The 21,338-nt window shown below is 38.8% G+C and overlaps 1 protein-coding gene across 1 annotated transcript in view; it reads left to right on the top strand.

Moving 5' to 3' along the window:
• The first annotated feature begins 23 nt into the window (after positions 1-23).
• Positions 24-21,338, top strand: part of PLXDC2 (plexin domain containing 2) — a 435,549-nt gene continuing 414,234 nt past the window's right edge. Inside the window, exon 1 of the mRNA XM_081818908.1 lies at positions 24-854. Within this exon, the coding sequence (XP_081675034.1) occupies positions 743-854 (112 nt within the window). The 5' untranslated portion in view covers positions 24-742. The remainder of the gene's footprint in view (positions 855-21,338) is intronic.

Genomic DNA, 21,338 nt, shown 5'->3' on the forward strand with positions numbered 1-21,338 from the left:
CCCCCGCCTTCTTTTTCTTTCTTTTTTTTTTTAAACACACATTTTTTTTTTTTTTTCCCCTGGCTTTGGACCTCAGATTGCTGCAGCCCTAGCCTTCCCTGGGCTCAGCTCTTTAGGGCTGCCCATCCCTCCGGCTGCGAGAAAGGACGCGCGCCCTGCGTAGGGCGAAGAAAAGAAGAAAAACTTGTCGGAGGGGTTTCGCCAGCCCACATTAACCCCGTTCCCGCAAACCCAAACCTCCCGCGGGGGCCATCCCAACACTGGGGAAAGTTCCTTCTGAGCCGACAGCCCTCTTGGATTTGGAGAAGGCAGCCGCGCTGGCTGTGGAATTAGATCTATTTTGAACCCAGTGGAGCGTATCGCGGGGGCTCGGAAGTCACTGTCTGCGGGCACCCGGTGGCGCTGCCTGTGCGGAACCGAGAGTTTGCGAGACCCGGCTGCAAGTGGCCTTTCCTTCCCGCAGTTGTTGTCCTGTGTCTGGGGTGAGGGCTGCGAGTGTTGTGGCAAGTTGCGAAGAGAGACCCGGAGGTCCAGAGAGAACTGCACTCCCCCTCGCTCTCCCTTCTTCCTCTTCCCAGCTCCTGAGGGTGAAAGCCCATCGAAATTTACAAAGGCCTCCAGGTTCAGCCAAGACCGGTCCGCAGAGCTTTGCCCCATCGTCCCCATCGTCCCCATTCCCACCCGGAGCACAAGGCGTCTGGGAAGGACTGGCGGGGAGGGGGAGGGAGGTCGCGCCGGCGGCATGGCGAGGTTCCCGAGGGCCGACCTGGCCGCTGCAGGAGTTGTGTTACTTTGCCACTTTTTAATGGACCGGTTTCAGTTCACTGAAGGGGAGCCTGGAAACCAAATCAATGGTAAGATGCACTTTCGCTTGTTGATTTTGTGCGCAACTGAAGACCTCGCTAACGCCCCCCTACCCCCGTTCTCAGCCCACCCCCACTTTATCTGTGTGCCCTTGGGAAAGTTATTGCAATTGCTTTTCGGGTAAACTTGGGCTTTCTGAATGGGGAGAAGAGGGTTGGTTAGAGAAGGGGACTGGGGGTTTTCTTGAGGCTTTCGGGCTTCCTTCACCTGAGCGACAGGGGGTGGTACCTTCTCCCCAAGTTGCCCAGAGAGGGCTCTGGTGTGTAAGAGCAAACCTTCTGTAGATATCTCTCCCAGGAACTGGCATCCCTGGGCAGTCTCCCCTCCATCTCCTCCTGCTTCCCTGCTGCCGCGACAACTAAACGAGTGCGTGATGGGGGCTGTGGGTGGGGGACGTGCTGGCAGCCGGGTATGGCAGGGTTCCCCCCTAGCTGGAGAAAGATTTACTGTGGCCGCACCTTCCTTCCTTAGGTGAACCCCACCTCAGCTCCCTTTCGCTGTCTGGGGCTGAACGGGCTCTGGAAGTGGGGCGGGGTAGGTGCGGCGGGGCGCAGAGGAGGGGTGGAGGTGGCAGAAGTGGGGTGGGCGCTCCTCTGGAGACCAATCCCTGCCCCCATTGTCCTCCGCCGGCCGGCTTCGCAGACAGGCCTGAATGTGTCCGGGGTTCGTCCAAGTGCCCTGGCATTGCCCACACGCGGAGACCTGGTCTTTGCTCCTTGCCAGTGGCAGTGTCTCCTGCTCCGGCGGATGCCAGCCAGGTGCGCGTCCGGTCGGGAGCCGCGCCCTCGGGGCCAGGGGGAAGCTCGCGGAGCAGCCCTCCACGCGCGGTCGTCTGGCTCCCTTAGGCTAGGCGCAGCAGACCCGAGGTCCAGGTGCCTCTCGCGACACTGCCCACTGAGAACTGGGTTCCTGCTCACCGTTTTTGCCCCTCAGGAAGAAAGTGAAGAAACAGGCAGAGAGAGAGCCCTTGGCAGAAATTTGTGAACTCAGGTTAGACTTCCAGAGGAGGTGAAATGAACAAAAACATTTGGAGGGGGAAAAAAAAAAAAAAAAGAAAACTTTCTGATTAAGGATAATCAAGGTTTTGTTTTGTTTTAATTCGGAAGATGGGGTTTGTGGTGGTGGTAAGTGCTTCCTCAGAAAGTACATGTGTCCACAAATGTCAAACATGAAAGTGGCAGACTGGAAGCCTACCGAGGTCACTTGGAGAAAGTCCTTGAATGAAATTTACCAATCGGAGACCTAGAAATTGACGAAAACACTGTCTCTACCCCTCGTGTAAATTCTTATAGAGAAAGCACAGGTTCTGACTCTGCGCTCCAGTTTATGATTGGAGGGGTGTGTGGGTTGGGAGGAGGGGGCAACATGATGACAACACTTTTAAAACTGAAACACTTTAAAACTCCATTGTTCTTGATGTTGATTTGTCTTTGTCACGTACAATTTTGTTCTGCATAAATGGACGTAGGTTGTTCTTTACTAGGTATCATATCAGTAGATTATCCTTTTTTGTTTGTTTCTTTTATACATTTCATTGGCTTAAAAAAATAAGACTTTTACCTTATGGTATTGATATGGTATTGCGAAATTCATGGAATAAGTAGATGCTTAAAGAAAATTTATTTCATCCCAAAGGAGATTAGAGAGATGTGTGTGCCAAAATGCATCCCAAGTTGTCTATTTGAAAATTTCTTTGGCAGTGGAAATAAGTAATGCATTTACAGTAAAATAAATAAATAAATAAAATAAAGGTCAGCAAATATTTTTTCTGAGCTTCTTTCATAATGATATGTTACTGAGAGAAGAGTATGTATACATTTTCTATTCTAAGTTCTCAAATTGAGGATGAAGTGAACATTCCTTTCTAAAATCGACCAGATAATTAAAAGCTTTGTGGTTTAGAAAATACCTAAATTGTTCAACATAAATGTACAGGTGTTACAAACTAATTATAAACTAGTATCTGTGGTGGAAAATTACTCTAGAAACCCATATATTTGTAGGATTGAGTAAAAAATGAATGGTTTTTAAATTTCTTGGTAAATGTTTTGGAGATTTATTGCAAACTGAAGTCGCTTCTTTACTGGATATCAGTCTACATATAGTTGCCGAATAATCTTGAAGTTAAATGGTTTAGCCTATTGAATATATAAAATATAGCAAAGAAATAGAAGAAAAAATAGCTTCCTTTGTAAATAGTCTAGGTAAAAGTTCAACATGGGGAAATTTTTAAAAAGTCCAACTGTCTTGAAATTTGCCATGTAGCAATCAGGATTTTTATCACAGACATTTTGCACAGGGGGGAAAAACCTGATTTCGTAACAGGGACATTTAATTATGCATTACTTTAGAAATGCTGCAGTTGATTTTATTGCCACCAGAGGGCAGAGAAACCGCTATTTTCTCCTGTTCTTCCCATTCTTTCCCAAATGTTTCAGATTAATGATCTTCAATACTTTGTTTTTCCTATAGGCAATATTTTTTGATATTTCAATTTACCATTTATAAATGAGTGGCAGTTTGTAAAAATGAGTGTTTTTTTCCCATGTTCGTTGAAATTATCCATTCATTCAAAGTTTATATAGCACCTCCTACATGTAAAGATCTATACTTTGAATACATTCTTCTGGTGTACTTGTATAGTAGAAAAAAACAAATAACTGTTATTGTATCATTTTTGGAGATTTTTAACAAATTGTGGAATTCTCAAAAAAGTAGCTTTAAAATATTTCTCATGATTAAAAGTTCATTATCATATAATGAATTTATTTTTAAGATTGAATGTAATCTACATATACCTCAGAAGTATTTTCCATACTAAATAGTTTTTCCCAACACCAATATTTAGAGAAAAATAAGCTTAGCATAATTCTAGATTCTATAAATCTGAATTCATCTCTGTACTGTTATACATTCATTTCTATATCCTAAATTGATTGAAAAACAGTCTAGTAACAGTGTCAAAGGAGAAGGATGTATTAATGTCTCAAAGAATTCTAAAATTTAAATGAGGACAAAAGTCCTAAAATTACATAGTTATTTTGGCCTGGTTATTATTCTTCAATGTGACTTAATGTGACAAGGAAGTTCAGTACTGCTATATAGAGAGCAAAAATAGTTTAGTACTCCATGGAATTTCCACTATTTAAACTTTCTAATATTGCTATGTACTAGAGAGAAATAGTTCATTTCAATGATCACTAGGTCATTTACATTTATTTTAGTTGTTTCTCTATTGGGACATTTTTCTATTATTTTCTGCTTTCATTGGAGTTAAAAGACTTAGTTTGAAATATTACTAACTTGTGGAGTTTGTTATGAGAGTATCTCTGTTGAGACATACCATCATTAGTATGAGTTTTCTGTTTGCATATATACCTAGAACAGAAAATTATAGCAGAAGTGTCTATTTTCTAAATAAAGTACATGTGGGTCAGATTAATGAACAAAGGGCAGGTTGATTTTTCATCAATCAATGAATCATGATTGCATGCAAAAGATTTTAAAACACAAAATGTGAGAGTCTTTTTCCTCTAAAGAATAGATCCAAGTTGAAGCCTAAGGTTGGGTAAGATTTTTAGTTCATGCCTATCTGCATAGAGACGTAAAATTATTATAAGTAGGACAGTGTGTGCGCTTGTTAAGTTTGATCTTCAGAAACAAGTTTTTATCAAGTAGAATGTACTTGAGTAAAACTTAGTAATAGAAGATACTAATTTGCTCCAAACAGGTTTCTTCTCTGCAAGATACTTTCCTGCAAAGATAGAGACAACATGGATTCTTTTCAATTAGTTTGGTCCCCATTTTTTGTTTCCTGAAAGATATATTCTATTGTAGAAGCAGTGTGTTTATGAAGATAAATGAATTGATCCACAGCTGTGATCATGAGATCTGAAGTCTTGAGCTGTTTCCTACCACATTAAATATATATAGTCTCTTCACCATGATCTTCAAGACCATTGTCACGTGGTCTAGACCTACTGTTTCACTTCTCTCTCTCGCTGTTTTTGAACACTCTAATCATTTAGGCTCCTTGATGTTCCCTGAGTGTGTACGGTGTGTTAGTACCTCTTTTCTGCTCCTCCTTCCCTAATCCATCTCCATCTGTCCATCTTTTACTTTTCCTTACAGGCTTATCTCAACTGACACCTAGGACCCTCCAGAGAACTCTCTGCCTTTTTAAGGGCACTTGTTTGACTCTGCTTGCTAGAGGAAGAGTTGTTGTTATTGTTTTTCTTCCCCCTTCCCATTTCTGCATCTCTTTCATATACTTCCTTAGACCATATATCATGTTCTTGAGGTTAGGGTCCATTGTCATTCATTTCTGAATCCCCCATGACATCTACCCCACAGACATGCAATAAAGAGCTGTTGAACTGACTGAACTGAATGGAATTATAGTTCAAGCTGGACTATTGCCTTGAATGTCACCTTGGGAGACTTTCAAAAGTACTTTTTACCCTATGTATGACTTTTTCCATTAGTAAGTTGGAAATGAATATATAGACAGGTTTTACAGAATTAATGGTTTAAAACAAGAGGGTAGGATCCTGAGGTCTGCTGAACTGTCATAATGCTTCTGGTGGATAATATTTACCTTAAAGCTTCTATTAATAGAACTTTAAAAAAGTTCATTCTAATACTCAACTATACTTCTGGTTTCTGAATGAATTTTTACTCATGTTCTTAATCTCACACCTTAAAGTACAGCATGTGTGTATATGTACAGATGTGTATAGATGTGTGTGTATATATATATATATATATGAAAACGCATATGCATATATGTATATATGGTGGTGATGTGTTTTCAGTGGAGATTAACACTATTAGTTTAAACAGTTTTAGTTCTTTGTGAAATTACTTTTGAATTGAATTGTGCTCAGGCCTCATGCCATTAACCTACACTGAAGGAGGCTTTAAAAAAAAAAAAGTAAAAAAAAATGAAAGCAGTCTCATAAAATTTATTATGGTGGCTGTTTTGGGGGCGGGGGGGATTGGTGGTACCATGCAATGCATTTCACAGTGTCTGCTCCCTGAGTAGCTGAGGGCAGGAGGGAGAGAAAAAGAGAGAGAAATTTTGTATCTTAGTAACAGTTGTTTTTTTTTAATTAGTTTGTTGTCTTCTGCACATTCTGAATAGTGATCAGATGCATTACCTCTTAAAATTTGGTTTCTTGAGAGCTTAGAGCACAATTTGTAGCCCACCTCCAACAAGTGTATAAACCTTCTGGCCTTCATTTTTTTTTTTTTTTTTTTTTTTGGTGGACTAGTTTACCTGGGGCTTCATCTTCTCTTTCCCACTCATGTGTTTTTGTCTAACTTTCCTCACTTAAAATCTTGTATTTGTTTTAGAGATGGGAAGTAAGTAAACAAAAAGTAATCACTATAATATGTAAGGTTATATATTAGTAAGTTGCTTTTCAGCTTTCTTTTCATCTGACTAATTCCACTCCTTTGCCTTTATTCTGAGCACATTTTCTCAAAGCTTTAATTATCTCTTTACAGTACTGCACTCTGAGAAGTCTTTCTTCTTCACTAAGGTTCACACAGGATGTCTCCCCTCACCATCCTCCAGACAATGATTCTGTCCAACTGAGGCAGTTACTGAAGAATGACAGACTAAGTAGGGATGCTTTTATTAAGACAATTTCTGCCACTATTTATTGTGTCGCGTATTGCTTGGTCAAATTGACACAAGAATATCTGTTGGAAGAACAGAGTATAAAATACTCTACATTGTGTTACATCTGGACTTTGCACTCATTTTATATTTGTCCTCCGGCATATTTTTCATTTTGCCCTCTTTCATTAATAAGGTGGTAAGATGTGGAATGGTGGTACAGATTTGGGTATTTAAATAGAATTTGAGGCATCAGGGACCTGTCTGGAATTAGGGTAGACTGTTAAAGATTGCAGATACAAATATGAAGTCAGAGTGTGTGGCCTTCCTTGAAATCCAGAGTTTTAATCCCTTCTTCTGGAGGTCATCCAAGCAGATGTAAGCACCAGTAGCTCTCCTACTTTTCTAAATTAAAATCGGCCATACTCACTGTTTCTGCTTCAGATGTTGTAGTAGAGAGTGGTCTGCGGTTTTGTTGAGAGGGTCATAAAGGCAAGGGTTGCAGAATGACTTCCCTTTTACTTTTCTGGAGTCTTGCTTAGTTTCTCCCTCTCCTCATCCACTACTTTTTACTACTTAATTGGAAAATTTTCATAGAATCATATTGCTCAAAGTCTCATCCTGTAGGTAAGGTGCTTAGCTCATTGAGGCTTTGAGAATATAGTGAATGTAAAGAGGTTGCCCTGTGGATAAACTGCATAAAAATCAGAATTTTAAAAAGTCACTTTTCTACATACTCCTCGAAGTGTTCATTGATAGCAGAAGTGTAAATAAGGCTTGGTAAGTACACCCTGGTTTGTTTCAATCAGGATAATGTTTTCTTTGGTCCAGTTGGCATATAGAACATTCAGCATGCAATGGCGTTTTTAAGGTAGTGATTTTGGGTAACACACTTGTTAATTGTGTATATGTATCTGTAGCAGTAGCTGCCAACTTTTTGTCTCTGAAACCATGATCTCAGCATCCAATAAAATACTTATTTCCCTAAACCCTAAAAGAGAAGCAAGATAGGCAGAGTTTATCACTTTAGGATATGAAATTCACAAATAATAATGATTTTCAAGATGTGAAGTAGTCTTCTAGGGTGTATTTCTATTATGCATATTTGCTTAACTCTAGAAACAAACATAGACTGTAGCTATCACTGACACAATAAATCTGATTGCTTAACTGGTATATTTTGTTTGTTTGGTCAAAACAGCCCACTGACCTTACTGCAGGCATAGCAGGGAGCAAGTCCAATGTTATATCTGATTATTTTGACTGTACCTTCCCCTTCTCCTTCTGCTCTCCATTTCCTTCGATACATCACTGTAATCTGCACTGCAAGATATTCCTGAAAAAATGTATGTGGAATGATTTTTGGTATCCTGAATCATATTCTCAGTGCATGTGGATTCCTATTTAAAGGAATCCTGTCCTGAACTTTTGATTAAAAAAAAAATCAACCTCTTTTTTTTTTTTAAAGATTTTTATTTATTTATTTGAGAGAGAGAGAATGAGAGAGAGCACATGAGAAGGGGGAGGGCCAGAGGGAGAAGCAGACTCCCTGCCGAGCAGGGAGCCCGATGCGGGACTCGATCCAGGGACTCCAGGATCATGACCTGAGCTGAAGGCAGTCGCTTAACCAACTGAGCCACCCAGGCGCCCCCCCCAAAAAAATTAACCTCTTAATTATTTTGCTAGCCCATAGTTTCATGTTTAAAATTAGATAAAGTGTACTATATGTACATAATTGAACTATGAAAAACTAAGAAACAAAAATTGAACAAAGAGACATATCACTATGTATTTTCATTTTTGTTCTTTGGTTCTTGTTTGTTTGGAGTGGGACTAGAGAGGGTTATTTGAGGGTTTTTTTGTTCACACAACAAAAATTTCAAGAGTATTTTAATACCGATTTGACAATTCTGGATGCCCTATAAAAATAAAGTTGACTTTTAGTTTTAAAAAATGTCATTTCACATTAGTTTGAAGGCATTCTTGTTATATTTACAAAGATACTGCTTGGTGTTTTATTTTCATATCTTAATTAACATCATAGGATATCCTATGTCTTGGATGATGTATATTTGTATCTGTTTTGATTTGTAACTTGGATTTTAAAATTTTGCATAGTTTTTAAAATGTCTTTTATTCAAATTAAATTTCTCCTATTCAAGTTAAATGGATTTTATGAAAGCATTTCATTTGGCCTGAAGTATGTGTAAAAATATTTCCTATATCAGAGTATTGTGGTAACATTTCTTAATATGGCAAGTCTTGCATAATACGGATGAATGTGTCATGAAACAGTTTTGGTTGGGACTGAATTGTGTAATAATTCACTTTAATAATCACTTGCTGTTTTGTACACGCATATTACATGTACTTACATTGGTCCTAATTTTTCCTCAGTTGCCTCATCGTCTTCCAGTTATTTTCCCACAATTGATTTATCCGTCTCCCATCAATCAGTGTAGTTAGTCAGTGCAGTTTTGAACACTCATGCTATCCATATCCTTACATATGTGTCTTCATGTTCAGATGCAGGGGTTACTCTGCTTGTATTTAAAGACAGGATTCATGGATTATTGGGCTTATGAATGTTCTACTATGAAAGATAATGCTTGGTACAAGCCCTGCTAGATCTTCCAGGATTAAGTACTTCAAAGATAAAGGTGGGTGGGGAATCCTGATAATTATCTCTGTATGGATATCACACAATCTTAATTACTTTCACTTTATAATAAGTATATCTGGTTGGGCAAACCTGTCTTTGTTTTTGATCTTCAGAAGTGTCCTGGCTATTCTAGAAAACTCTTTGCTTTTTCCATTATCCATTATCTATTTCAAATAAACTTTTCAGGTTTCACTAAAAACTCTGTTGGACTTTGAAGTCACATTAAATCTCAGGGTCATTTAGTAAAGATCTCGATTTCTAAACACCTTGGGGACGATGTAATTTCTTTCCAACAACATCTGAAAAACCAGAGCCAGTACCATGGCATTTCATGACAAATTGTTAATACTGACTATTTGGCAGTGATCTTTTTGAGTTGAAACAATGTCCTTAGATTGAGGACTAGTGGCGTTTTCCTGATCACATCATGAAGCTAATGGTACATTTAATTGTTTCTTAGGAAATACAGGTGGAAACCATTGGTTAATTAAAATGAGCAGCTCAACTGAGGGAAAGAATGTGAATTCCTAACTTCTTGGAAACTACTATAAATGAGGGGTGAGGACTAGGCAAATAATATATGGAAATGGTGACTCTTGAATAGTGTCCCTTTTAGTGACCCTCTCTGGACCAGCATAGCAGTTCCGGGCAGGACTGTAGGTTTGCTCCTTCATAAGAAACAGCTCTGGTGGGGCGCGTGGGTGGCTCAGTTGGTTAGGTGTCTGCCTTCGGCTCAGGTCATGATCCCAGGATTGGGGATCGAGTCCCACATCAGGCTCCCTGCACAGCGAAGAGCCTGCTTCTCCCTCTCCCTCTGCACCCCCACTCGTGCTCTCACTCACACACACTCTCTCTCTCACATAAATAAAATCTTAAAGAAAAGAAACAGCTCTGGTGAGAATGGTAAAAGCCCCTGGATTTAGGATTCTCCTTAAGGTTTTCTCTTTAGCTAATTAGTATCAATTTCATGGGAGATTTACATTGAAAGAAAGTACACTTTACAAATTACTACCATTTAAAGGTAATAGATTTATGATTTTCTTTAGACTACAGGCATGTATAAATTAAATGATTATAATTTGCTTGAGTTGAAAATCCTAACCTCATCTCTACCTCCACACAGTTTATAACTGGCTATTGCTCTGCACTCATGTGTACTCATCTGGGTATTTTTTAATCAGGAGTAAACTGACAAGCCAGGCAGTCTGTTTTATTTCTTTGTTATTTAGCCTTCATTATCTTTTTAACATCTGTTGTTCATTTTAGATATTTTTAAAAACAAGCATGATTCAAAGTCATTCTGCAGATTCTAGTCTCATTGTCTGGACATTGCAAAACAGCTTTATGCAGGAAGCCAGGCTTGTGCAATGTCAGTTTTGTCAAGCTGTTTTTAGGAGAGAGGTTTGTAAAATAGGCACAGCCAATAAGAAGCCAATTTTTTAAAACCAAGGACTGATGTCTGGCTCCAGACTGCTTTTCTCCATCCTTCGTTCCATTATCCTGGCTCTGGCAGGCCACTATTTTTTCTAGCCCACTTTATTTCCATAGCCTCACACCTTGCCTCCAAAACTGTCCTGCTGGAAGCTGTTCTTCATTCCACAGCCTGAAAGATCTTTCTAGAAATAAATCTAGCTATGTCACTCCTCTCTTGAAAATGTTTCCTGCCTTCCTATTGCTCTCACCCTAAAGTCAAGGCCTTCAATAATTTTGTCCTGGCTTACCTCCCTGGATTCAAACTCATCAATTCCTCCTTCCTACTCTCCCATTTCCTGAGTACACACTCTCTCCCCTCTGAAATTGCACATGCCATTCCTTCTTCTTGGAGCAGGCTTTCTTCCTCTCTGGCTATTTGTCCTTCAGGTCTCAGCTTAGATTTGATTTTTGGCATATTGAATAATTTTTTTAGTGTTCATTTGCCAGCTCCCAGTTCTAGATGAATGCCTCACCAAAGTGCACTCTGCGCATCCTCATCATATCACTTATCATCATCAGTAGTGTAGTCATGTGAGTTGCCCAAGGTTAGAGGCCATGTGTGACTGCTCACTGCTGAATCACTAGCTCCAAGAATAGGAAGTCCTCTTTGAAAATTTGTTCAACAAAAGAATCTTGTTGTTAGTGTTCCACTTGTATGATATGCAGTATTTGTTCAGGTTTATTACTCAGGCAAAGAATTGTGTACCCTATTTCTACATATTTCTTTGAGCAGAGGTTTTAAATCCTCATTTGACATGCCTCATATTTAAATATCAATGAGTCAAATGTATAGGCAAGCCAGAGATAGAGTGACTGCAGAGTAAGGGAATTTTCATGCTTTTATGAAGAATTGAGAGTTCATTTAGAAATGATGGTTTAGGAATGATTAGGTCATTTACTAAGCTATGAAGAACAGAATCTTAAATGATCATACTTTAATTAATTATACTTATTAATTAAAACTTTAATGATTTATAAACCAGCAACTTGAATTGTCTGAAAACATTAAAATTGGTTCATTTGCTTCTCTGGAGGGAATTCCATAGTTTAAAAGGACATATGGATAAACAATGAAATAACAAGTAATTGAACCATGCTATTTGCATAATTTGCATAATTTCCAGTTCTCTCAAAGCTAAAGATGCAACCTGGGAAATAATAATAAGATTAGATATTAAAAGGTTTCCAGATACAAATCATTGGATAGACTTTTAACTATTTTTTCAACAAAAGACTCTAAAATATCTCTTAATGCTGTACTCATGAATGTGAGTTAACGCCTTTCAAATTCCTGAATGTGATCCACTTGCTGGAGTTTGCATGAGTTTGGGTCAGCATCCTTTGTGTGCTCTACAACTTGTGTTTGCTATTTTCCAGGCACATTTTTTATTACCTTTGTCTATCTGTTTTTCTAGAAACATACCCAAAATTCTTTCTATATTGCATACTAGTTTTATGGTGTGAACAACTGATATAATTTGCTCAGTATCTCTTACCCCTTTCTTCTGGAAACAGCACCTTACCAGTGTTTAGGACTGTCCTCTGTCTGACTGTTATGGTATTCTCTTGGGCCTTCTGTCATAGTATCATGCTTCCCCAAGACAGTTCAGCATGTGTTCAGGTGGCTACTGATAATACCCCTGTGTCGTGGACATCAGGTCAACTAACCCTTCCCTTTTAGTCCAGGGAAAAAGTCAAGGCCTTCAGTAATTGGTCCTGGCTTACCTCTCCAGGTTCAAATTCATCACTTCCTGTTTTGTTTTGTTTTGTTTTTAAATATGTCTGATGGTTGCTGCATTGGGAAGATACAAGTCTAAAGCCATGTGTAGGCAGTCTTAGATTTCCCAATAGCATAAACCCGAAAATTCAAGTTTTTGAGGTGAGATTGATTACTTGCCACTGAAAGGTCTTGGTAAATACATTTTTTTTTATTATATTGCTATTTGAATAGGTATTTGATTGAGAACTGTTTCTCCCACTAAACTGTAAGCTCTGTGAGGATAGGAACCATGTTTTACTTTCCTTTTTTTTTTCTTGACAATTTCATATTGCTTGATATATAATAGAAAGCACTCAATAAATATTCATTAAATGAATTTTCTGTGTTGGCTCATTTGGTAGAGTGTCATCTCATTAACCATTAAAATAATTCAAATCTCAGATATCAAGTGGAAGTTGTGACTGTAATAGATTTTTCCCTGTTGGTTTTCTTAAGTAATATTTTGTTTCTTTCTCATTTTGCACATTAAATTCTCTTACCTGGGTCTTATTTTTCTGATCTTTCTTTGTGTTTAATCTTATATCTTCCTTTCATTTGCCCTGTACTTCCTATTATTTTATTTTTGTTGTGGGTGTAGATAAACTTTCCAGGCAATAGAAAGGAGAAAGCCTTAACTCTAATGGGTGACACATCATAGCTTTTGTTAGTCGGTTAATCTGTACCCAGAATTAAAAAGGGGGAAAAGACATTAATAAGGCAAAAGCTTATCCACAGCCAAAACTTATTTATTTTTCACTTAATACTTTTTTTAATTGGGATTTTCCAGACCATTAAGAATTCAAAAATAGAATAAAAATAGTAAAACTACATTTCAGACATAGCACTCAGCACCTGGTAGGTTTTCAGTTAAAATCCTCGACTTACTTATTGAGTAGAGGCCCGCAGATATTTATTTTACTTCTAATGAGGCATTGATTCATTTGTCCGTCCATTCATTTATCCAATAAGTAATCAATATTTTTTAAATGGCTGGAGGAATAAATTTATGCCTTTATTAGAAGTAAAATAGGCTCTTGTAGGTTAATTGGAAACCTAGGCATTCTAAATCATATTCTCTATATGTAAGTTGGGGATTGCCATATGTTACATACTTATGTGTGATGTGTGCTTAAAATATATGACATTTCCATGGTACGATTCGAAATCCCTTTATAAAGTTCAGATTGCCTAATTTTCATATTAGTTCAGCTGTTCCTCCAACAGGATAATTTCAGTTGGAGGATGTATCTATTCAGTCAATTTAATTTCATAATTCATTGTTTTAGGTAAAAATAAAACATAGTTTCTATACTTAAGGAAGGTGAGCTGCAGGGGAACACGAGCATGAATGTAGCATGAGTCTAGTGGGAGAACTGTGACAAGCATGAGCATAATGCGGGGACAGACCAGTGCCTGTAGAAGCAGCAAAGCCAGATGAGGGCAGGCAGGGTGGAGGTAGGGGACAGGCCCTGCGGGAGACAACATTCAACTACCGTGTGGTTGTTAGAGGATGCTTCTGATGCCAGATAGGCCTGGGTCCAAACCATGGCTTTGCCATTTACCAGTTGGGTGACTGTGGGAGAATATTAGCCCCTGAGGCCCTCCTTTCTTCAACTGTAATATGGGAATAAAATTAGTCATCTACTCCATCATAATCACTGTGGTGAAAAATTTCTGTCCTCTAAAGATTTGGTAAGATTACCCTAGAAATATAAAGAAGTATGGAAGCAATACATTGAGGGAGGAATGTAAACAAGAATACAAAAGTAAGGCAGAGCAAGGTGAAGAATTCTCTCCAGAACGGTGAGCAGTCTGAGGAGGCTTTCACTAATAATTTTAAAATAGTAACTATTGGGGTACCCATGTTTCAAACTGCCGGAGATAATACCATATCATCTTTGGCTTTGTAAAAATCAGGCGTGCTAGTTGTAGGCTTAGGAAAAACTAAGGCCAGTTAGTGCTTTGACGGCCATGTGAACGTTAAGTGGCACACAGGCTGCACCTCCAACAGGCTTCGACTTGCATGACTAGGTCTGGGAATGCAAAGCATTGCTAGTTTTCAGAATCTTCCCCCTCATTCAGCAATCACCTAGGGCAAGATCTAGATTTGAAGAACATTATTCCAATAAAACATGCATTAAAAGAACAAAGAACTTATTTTTAACAAACCCATGTTGTGTAAAATGAGATGAAGCTCCCCAAAACAGTTTTCTCTTCTTTTGGCCTGGGCTGAGGACACGAAACAAAATTCTGCTGTGTCATCTACGCTGAAGCAAGAAAGTAATACTCTGACCTTATTAATGCACTTGCTTCTAGGGATACATAAACTGCTGTATGGGATTACACAGTCCCCTTAGATGACAAGTTAACTTTTTTTGCATAATGACGCCCTATTTATAAAGAGATCCAAAATGCTACCTGCATCTCAGTGAATTTATCTGAAAAGGTAAGCAATATATGTGTAAGAGCAAGACAGCTGTTCTAAGATTTCATCAGTGAATGGAAGATAAGAAATGTCAAAAGCAGAAATGAATGGAAGTCTTTAAAAAATCTAGAGTTCTCTGAGTATTTCATACTTAGCATTTTTTCCCATGACTCTACAGAGGCCTTTGGTGTTTGAGTTGAGGCCAGCCCTATATATGGGCAGCAGAGGTGGGTGCACTCATGGTGTTACTGGAGAGCAATGGAACCACTCCTCATTCATGTACTAGCATCTCCTACACTAATGTGTTAACGGTTGTTAACTTAAAGTCATGCTTTGTGTTTAGGTAGTCTATCTTGGGAAATGTCGGTATCAAAAGGAAGGGCCATGGTCACCTACATCCTTTCTATTTGAAACCTATGTAGAGTAAGTGTGGTAAAGAGATAGTTACAGTGTTCAGGATTAGACTGGGATAGGCATGCTCCCTGGTTAGACCAAGAACAGTAAGAAGTCACTAGGAGTGTGTGTGTATGAAGGTGGAGGGGTTACAGAGGCAAAACAACAGGAATACCAAAGACAGACTGGGAGATAGACAATAAGGAGAGAGGGAGGTAGGCTGTGACAACCAATATTCATTTTGTGTCCATATGTGTGTAGTGTATAGTGCCTAGGTTACCATTTTAATACCCTTCTACTATTACATTGTTCACTAATATTATCAGAAGTGAATATAATCTTTCAAGATATCCAAATTATCCAATTGGATTAATTCATAAATTGGAAGCAACTGACTTGCGCTCTCATTGTTTCAAAATGACAGGCCTGAATTAAATTGAAATTAATATGCCATTATGTTGGTGTTGATGGTGAAGTTTAGTTCTCAGAACAGTTATTTATTCATTTGAGAAACATTTGCTAGATGTGTTCTATCTGCCAAACAGTGTGCTGTAAAGAAAAAAAAAAAAATATATATATATATATATAGACCTTGCCAGGTAGGGGTTACAGTGCAGTATTGAAAATAGGAAATTAACCAGATAATTCTAAGAGAATGTGGTGTGTATGTGTGTGTGTGTGAGAGAGAGAGAGAAACAGAGAATGAGCTCTGGGACATAGGACTTAGACTAGAGGGTCAGGGAAGGCTTCCTGGAAGTGTGTTTCAGTTTTGTTTTGAAGTATGTGTGAGCATTAATTAGGAGGGTGGAGAAGGTGGGTACACATTCCAAACAGAGAGAACAACCTGGAGGTTAGAAAACTGTGTGCTCTTTGGGGAGATGCGGTTGCCTGTGGGGAAAGGATAGTTGCAAGACTAAGAAAGAGCTCATCTACCATAGACAGATATAGAATTCACTCCTAAAAGTGACAAATGGCCAATGACAGATTTTTGATAGCTCAACAACAGGCTCAAATAGGTCTTTTAGAAGGGTTTCTGGTACCGATATGGAGAACACATAGGAAGGGGCAGACCTGGAGATTGCTGAATTTAGGAACTGCTGGATTAATAAGAATGGAAGATGATGAAGGCTTCCAATGAGGGGAGAAGTTCCCAGGAACTTTAAGGGATAGAAAAATGGGTTCAGCTTTAAATGTGTTGAGTATTGAAATGTTTATGGGGCATCCCAGTAGAGAGATCAGCTCTACCAGATGGAGGTCTTGGATGAAATTGAGATGTTGAATCATCAGTGTATTAGTGGTGTTGGAAGCTAGACAAGAAGCATGAAGAGATAGGAGCAGAGGTTCAAGATCACTGTCCTAGGGAGTGTGGTCTGGGAAGAGTGAATGGAGGAAGGAGCCCAGGAGGGAGAATGAGGAAGGCAACATGGAGAGGGAGGAAAAGCTAAATCATTGGAGTTGGCAAAGAGGGATCATCTGGGAATTTACTAAGAGAGGTTTGGGTGGGTGAATGGGGGCGAATTGGTGCCAGATTTCAGTAGGGTAAGTGGTGAAGATGAGTGGAGGAAATAGAGACATGGACAAAACTAAAATCTTAAAAAAAAAAAACATGGCTGGGAAAGAAATGATGGAGAAGAAGTAGCCAGAGGGGAGCATATGGACCAGGGAGAGGTTTTGCTAATGTTGAAGATTTGAGCCTGCCATAGGTATGGCGGAGGCAGCTGGTAGATAGGTGGGCAGATTGAGAATATAAGTATGCTATAAATACAAGATACTGTGTTAGAATTGTTGTCTCCGGGAAGATGATTCTAGTTCTCCCAAAATGCAACTTGACTCGAGGAACACTTTATTACATGTAAGAAAGTTGCTATGGTATCTAATAAAAATTTAATGAAGGCTTAGATGATAATCACGTTTGTGTAACCTGAGATCCTTAAATCCATGAAATATCTCAAATAAAATAAAGAGAAAGGGAATTTCAACTTAAGACATAGCAGCAGGAAAAACAAATGTTTCATTTATTTTATCAGTTAAGTCTGGGCTATAAAATGGTCGTAACATGATAAATAATAGCTGTATTATAGAAAAGCGTATTTAAGACAGTTTCTTAAGTTTCAGGCATTTTTAAAATTTTAAGCCAACATCACACCCTGAAGGAAAAGGAGTAATAACTTCATTGTTCTTTTACCAATAGGGAGACCAGGAATTCAAATCATCAACTGAGGAAAGAGGGATGTTTTCTCTCACTGTAATTAATTTTTGTGGCTGTTTTCAAGATGAATTTTTATAGTGATTAAAACCATACTTGGCACATAGTAGGTGCTCAATAACTATTTGTGACCTAACCTAACAGTTATTTGTATAAAAGAAACCAAGGAAGTAAGGGTCAAAATATTTTTCTCATGAAAACTTTGGAACTCTCTTCTCACTAAGAAATGGCAAACTCTGATGAAAGAGGTATTTATTTCCTTCCAAAATTGCCTTCAAGGTAAGGGTTGCTTTATAAAACTGTTAGAAGAGTTTAAAAGGACTGATTATTATCATCTGTAACATGCTACCCAGCAAGACATTCCTGACCAGCTTGAAGTTAAAAAAAAAAAAAAATCAGGCTTATGCAAGTTTGAAATTAAAAAAAAGAGAGAGAGAGAGAACAAAAGGTAAAACCAATAAACCCTTCTTATCTGTAGGCTGTCTTTCAAGAAAGATTATAAGTTTGTTTCTCTAGTAATTGGAACATTGCTCCATGTCCTCAGTGTGTGAGTGTGTGTGTGTGTGTGTGTGTGTGTGTTTGGAGGTAGAGGAGGGAGATGGAAAATGAACGAGTGGGGAGGAAAGTAAAAAATGAAAAATAGCATGGCTTAAGTCAGGTTCTGATAATTTAATGAAATTTATGGATGCACCATAAGGTAGTTACTTAGTGTTTTCTTAAATTATCTGTCCTATTACAATTTTGTAATGCATTGCAAAGACCAAACAACAAAATGCAAAATTCATGAAAATTGTTTTATAAGACATGCAGAAATGCTAATGCGCAATGGAAATGTGCATCCATCTACAGTGATACTTCAGCTCTTAACTGAGCTTGTTAGGTCATTTATCGTTGTTTGTCCATGTAAATTGCTTTGTCATAAACTTTCCTGTAAATCAGAAACACAGGCCTCTTGTTTTTGTTTTTGTTTAGTTTATTTCTTGTTCAATGAAGATCCTTAATATTTAACCCTTAATATTTAAGACGTTAGTAAAAAGTCACCATCATAAAACCATTTCGTTTTTGTATCACTTCCATTTTGGTGAAACAGAAGAAAAAAAGTTATAATTCAGTGAATTTATGTAACTTTTTCTTTCTTTTTTTTTTTTAAAGATTTTATTTATTTATTTGAGACAGAATGAGAGAGAGAGAGAGAGAGCTCATGAGAGGGGGGAGGGTCAGAGGGAGAAGCAGGCTCCCTGCCGAGCAGGGAGCCCGACGCGGGACTCGATCCAGGGACTCCAGGATCATGACCTGAGCCGAAGGCAGTCGCTTAACCGACTGAGCCACCCAGGTGCCCCGTATGTAACTTTTTCTTAGTAAAACTTCCAGGCTCTCAGTACTCACTTGTTTGTCTGGAATAGATTATGTTGTGCTTTATTTATGTTTAAAAGAATTAAAACAGCACCAGTTGTTGATATTTTACATATTATTTGCTAACTTCAACTCTATAGTCTTTTCCAGCATGTAATAATAAATGCAACATTTGAAATTTGGGATCAAGTGCATTTATGTCCCAATAAAAAAGACAAATCAGTTTGTTAGTCTCCTTAGCTTAATGGAAGTTTTGAAACAATTTTGAAAAATGTAAGATAAATTTAAGTCAAATATTTATTCTTATAGAGCAAAGATTGAGATACTAGACTGATATGAAACCACTCAACTGGTACCTTCCATTTGGTTGTTTCCATGACTACCAGAAAGCCCTCTGTGAGGTTCCCGCATGTATTGTGAGCACCTGTTAATCTGGTAATCAGTTGTACATTTCATTTTTAATCGCCGTCTTTGTAAGTCTTGTCTCTTGAGCAATTACACACCCTTTTGAAAGAAGGGACGATAGGCATTGGGGTTAAGTCAATACATGTGTACAGATTTACCTTTTTTTTGACCCTGGAAGATAGGGACTCAATGTTTTTCTTTTTCAACACTGGCCATTTTGGGGGCAAGAGTTAACTGCCTGCTGGTGGTTTTCCTTTCCCATTATGCCTGTCAGGTCCCATCCTGCCACAGGGTGGTCTGGGTCACAGATGGAAGCCACTGGTGGTGCTGAGTGGTGGTAGACACTTGGAAATCAATTGTGGGTTTGAAATCAGCCCCACCACTTCTTTGGGCTGTCATTTGAGCACCTGCTTCACTGTTCTTAGTTTCTTTATTTTTTTTTAAAGATTTTATTTATTTATTTGACAGAGAGAGACAGGGTGAGAGAGGAAACACAAGCAGGGGGAGTGGGGGAGGGAGAAGCAGGCTTCCCATGGAGCAGGGAGCCCGATGCGGGACTCAATTCCAGGACCCTGGGATCACGACCTGAGCCGAAGGCAGATGCTTAACGACTGAGCCACCCAGGTGCCCCTGTTCTTAGTTTCTTTAAATAATGCACCACAGAGTTACTGAAATATGTAAATGAATAATGTATGCAGACTGCTAATTTTTTATATAACCCACAATTACAATAACAACATCAATAATAATCACATTTAATTCTCTAATGAAAGAAATCCAACTTGAACTAGCTTAATCGAAGCAGGGAATTGGGGGGGAAGCCTCACAGAGTCCAAGAAGAACAATGTGACCAGGCCACAGGGACAGGAACTCTCAGAGACTCTCTCTGTCATTTCTGCACCTGCCTGTGCCTCTCTGGACAGACTTCCTCTGCTTCGCTGGTCCCCATAGCCGAACACATAGTGAGTGCCCTCAGGCCTCAACCACTCCAAAATGGCTTGGCCTGATACATTTCTAGTCTAGAATTCAAAAGTTCTGGAAAAGGACTGCATTGTCTATCTCAGAATCGCGGCACCGTGACCAGGAGACCAGGTTCCATGAAACCTTATCTTTGCATGGTATAAATTCAATCATGGTGTTCTCTTCCTTAAAGACTTCTAATGCCTTTCCATTAATATAAATATAAAATCTGCTTTCTTTTCCATGGCCTGCAAGGCCCTGCATGAACAGGCACATGCCTACCTTTATGATTTCATCACAAACCACGATTATTTATTGTTTACTTCCTGTCACACAGAATATGCTCCCCACTCAGGTCTTCGTTCTGTGTCCTTCTTGTTACCTGGGTCTCAGTTCAAATGTCATCTTTTCATAATGGCTTTGCTGACTACTCACTAGACAGTAGCCACTCTCTGAAATTACCTTCCCTCTCCCCACTTAAAACATGTGTTTCTTTATCTTTTCCACATACTATCCCTCCATTACCATTAGATGGCAGAGACTGGTCTACTGCTCACTGCTGGATCCTTTGCCCATGGCTTGGCACACTGCAGGTTCTGAACTACTGTTTGTTAGAGGAATGCTCTCTTCTTGCAAACATGCAGATGGAGGTAGGTTGGGATTAGAGGCAGCTCTGTTTCCAGAAGGAAAAGAGGTGGGATGAGTAGGCAAAATGAAAAGGCCACTACACACCTGCATGTCTACAAAACATTTTACCGTATGTAATACCTTATTTACTCTCCATACTGATCCATTGACTTTTTTCCCCCTATTTTTTTGTTGTGGTAAAATACACATAACATAAAATTTACCATCTTAATCATTTATAACTGAACAGTTCAGGAGTATTAAATACATTTGTAATTCCCATCACCACCATCCATCTCTACAACTCTCCATCTTTCTCAACTGATGCTCGGTACCCATTGCACACTAATTCCCTGGCCCTGGCAACACCATTCTACTTTCTGTCTCTATGATTTTTGACTCCTCTAAGTACCCCAGATAAGTGGAATCATACAATGTTTGTCTTTGTCTTTTTGTGACTGGCTTATTTCACTCAACATGATGTCCCCTAGGTCCCTTCCTGTTTTGCATGTGCCAGAATTTCCTTCCTTTTTGTATGTATTTCACACTTTGCTTATTCATCCATCAGTGGACATGTGGGTTGCTTTC

The sequence above is a fragment of the Leptonychotes weddellii genome, chromosome 5 (genome assembly GCF_054177405.1).
Source record: "Leptonychotes weddellii isolate Sample4059 chromosome 5, ASM5417740v2, whole genome shotgun sequence".
Taxonomy (NCBI): domain Eukaryota; kingdom Metazoa; phylum Chordata; class Mammalia; order Carnivora; family Phocidae; genus Leptonychotes; species Leptonychotes weddellii.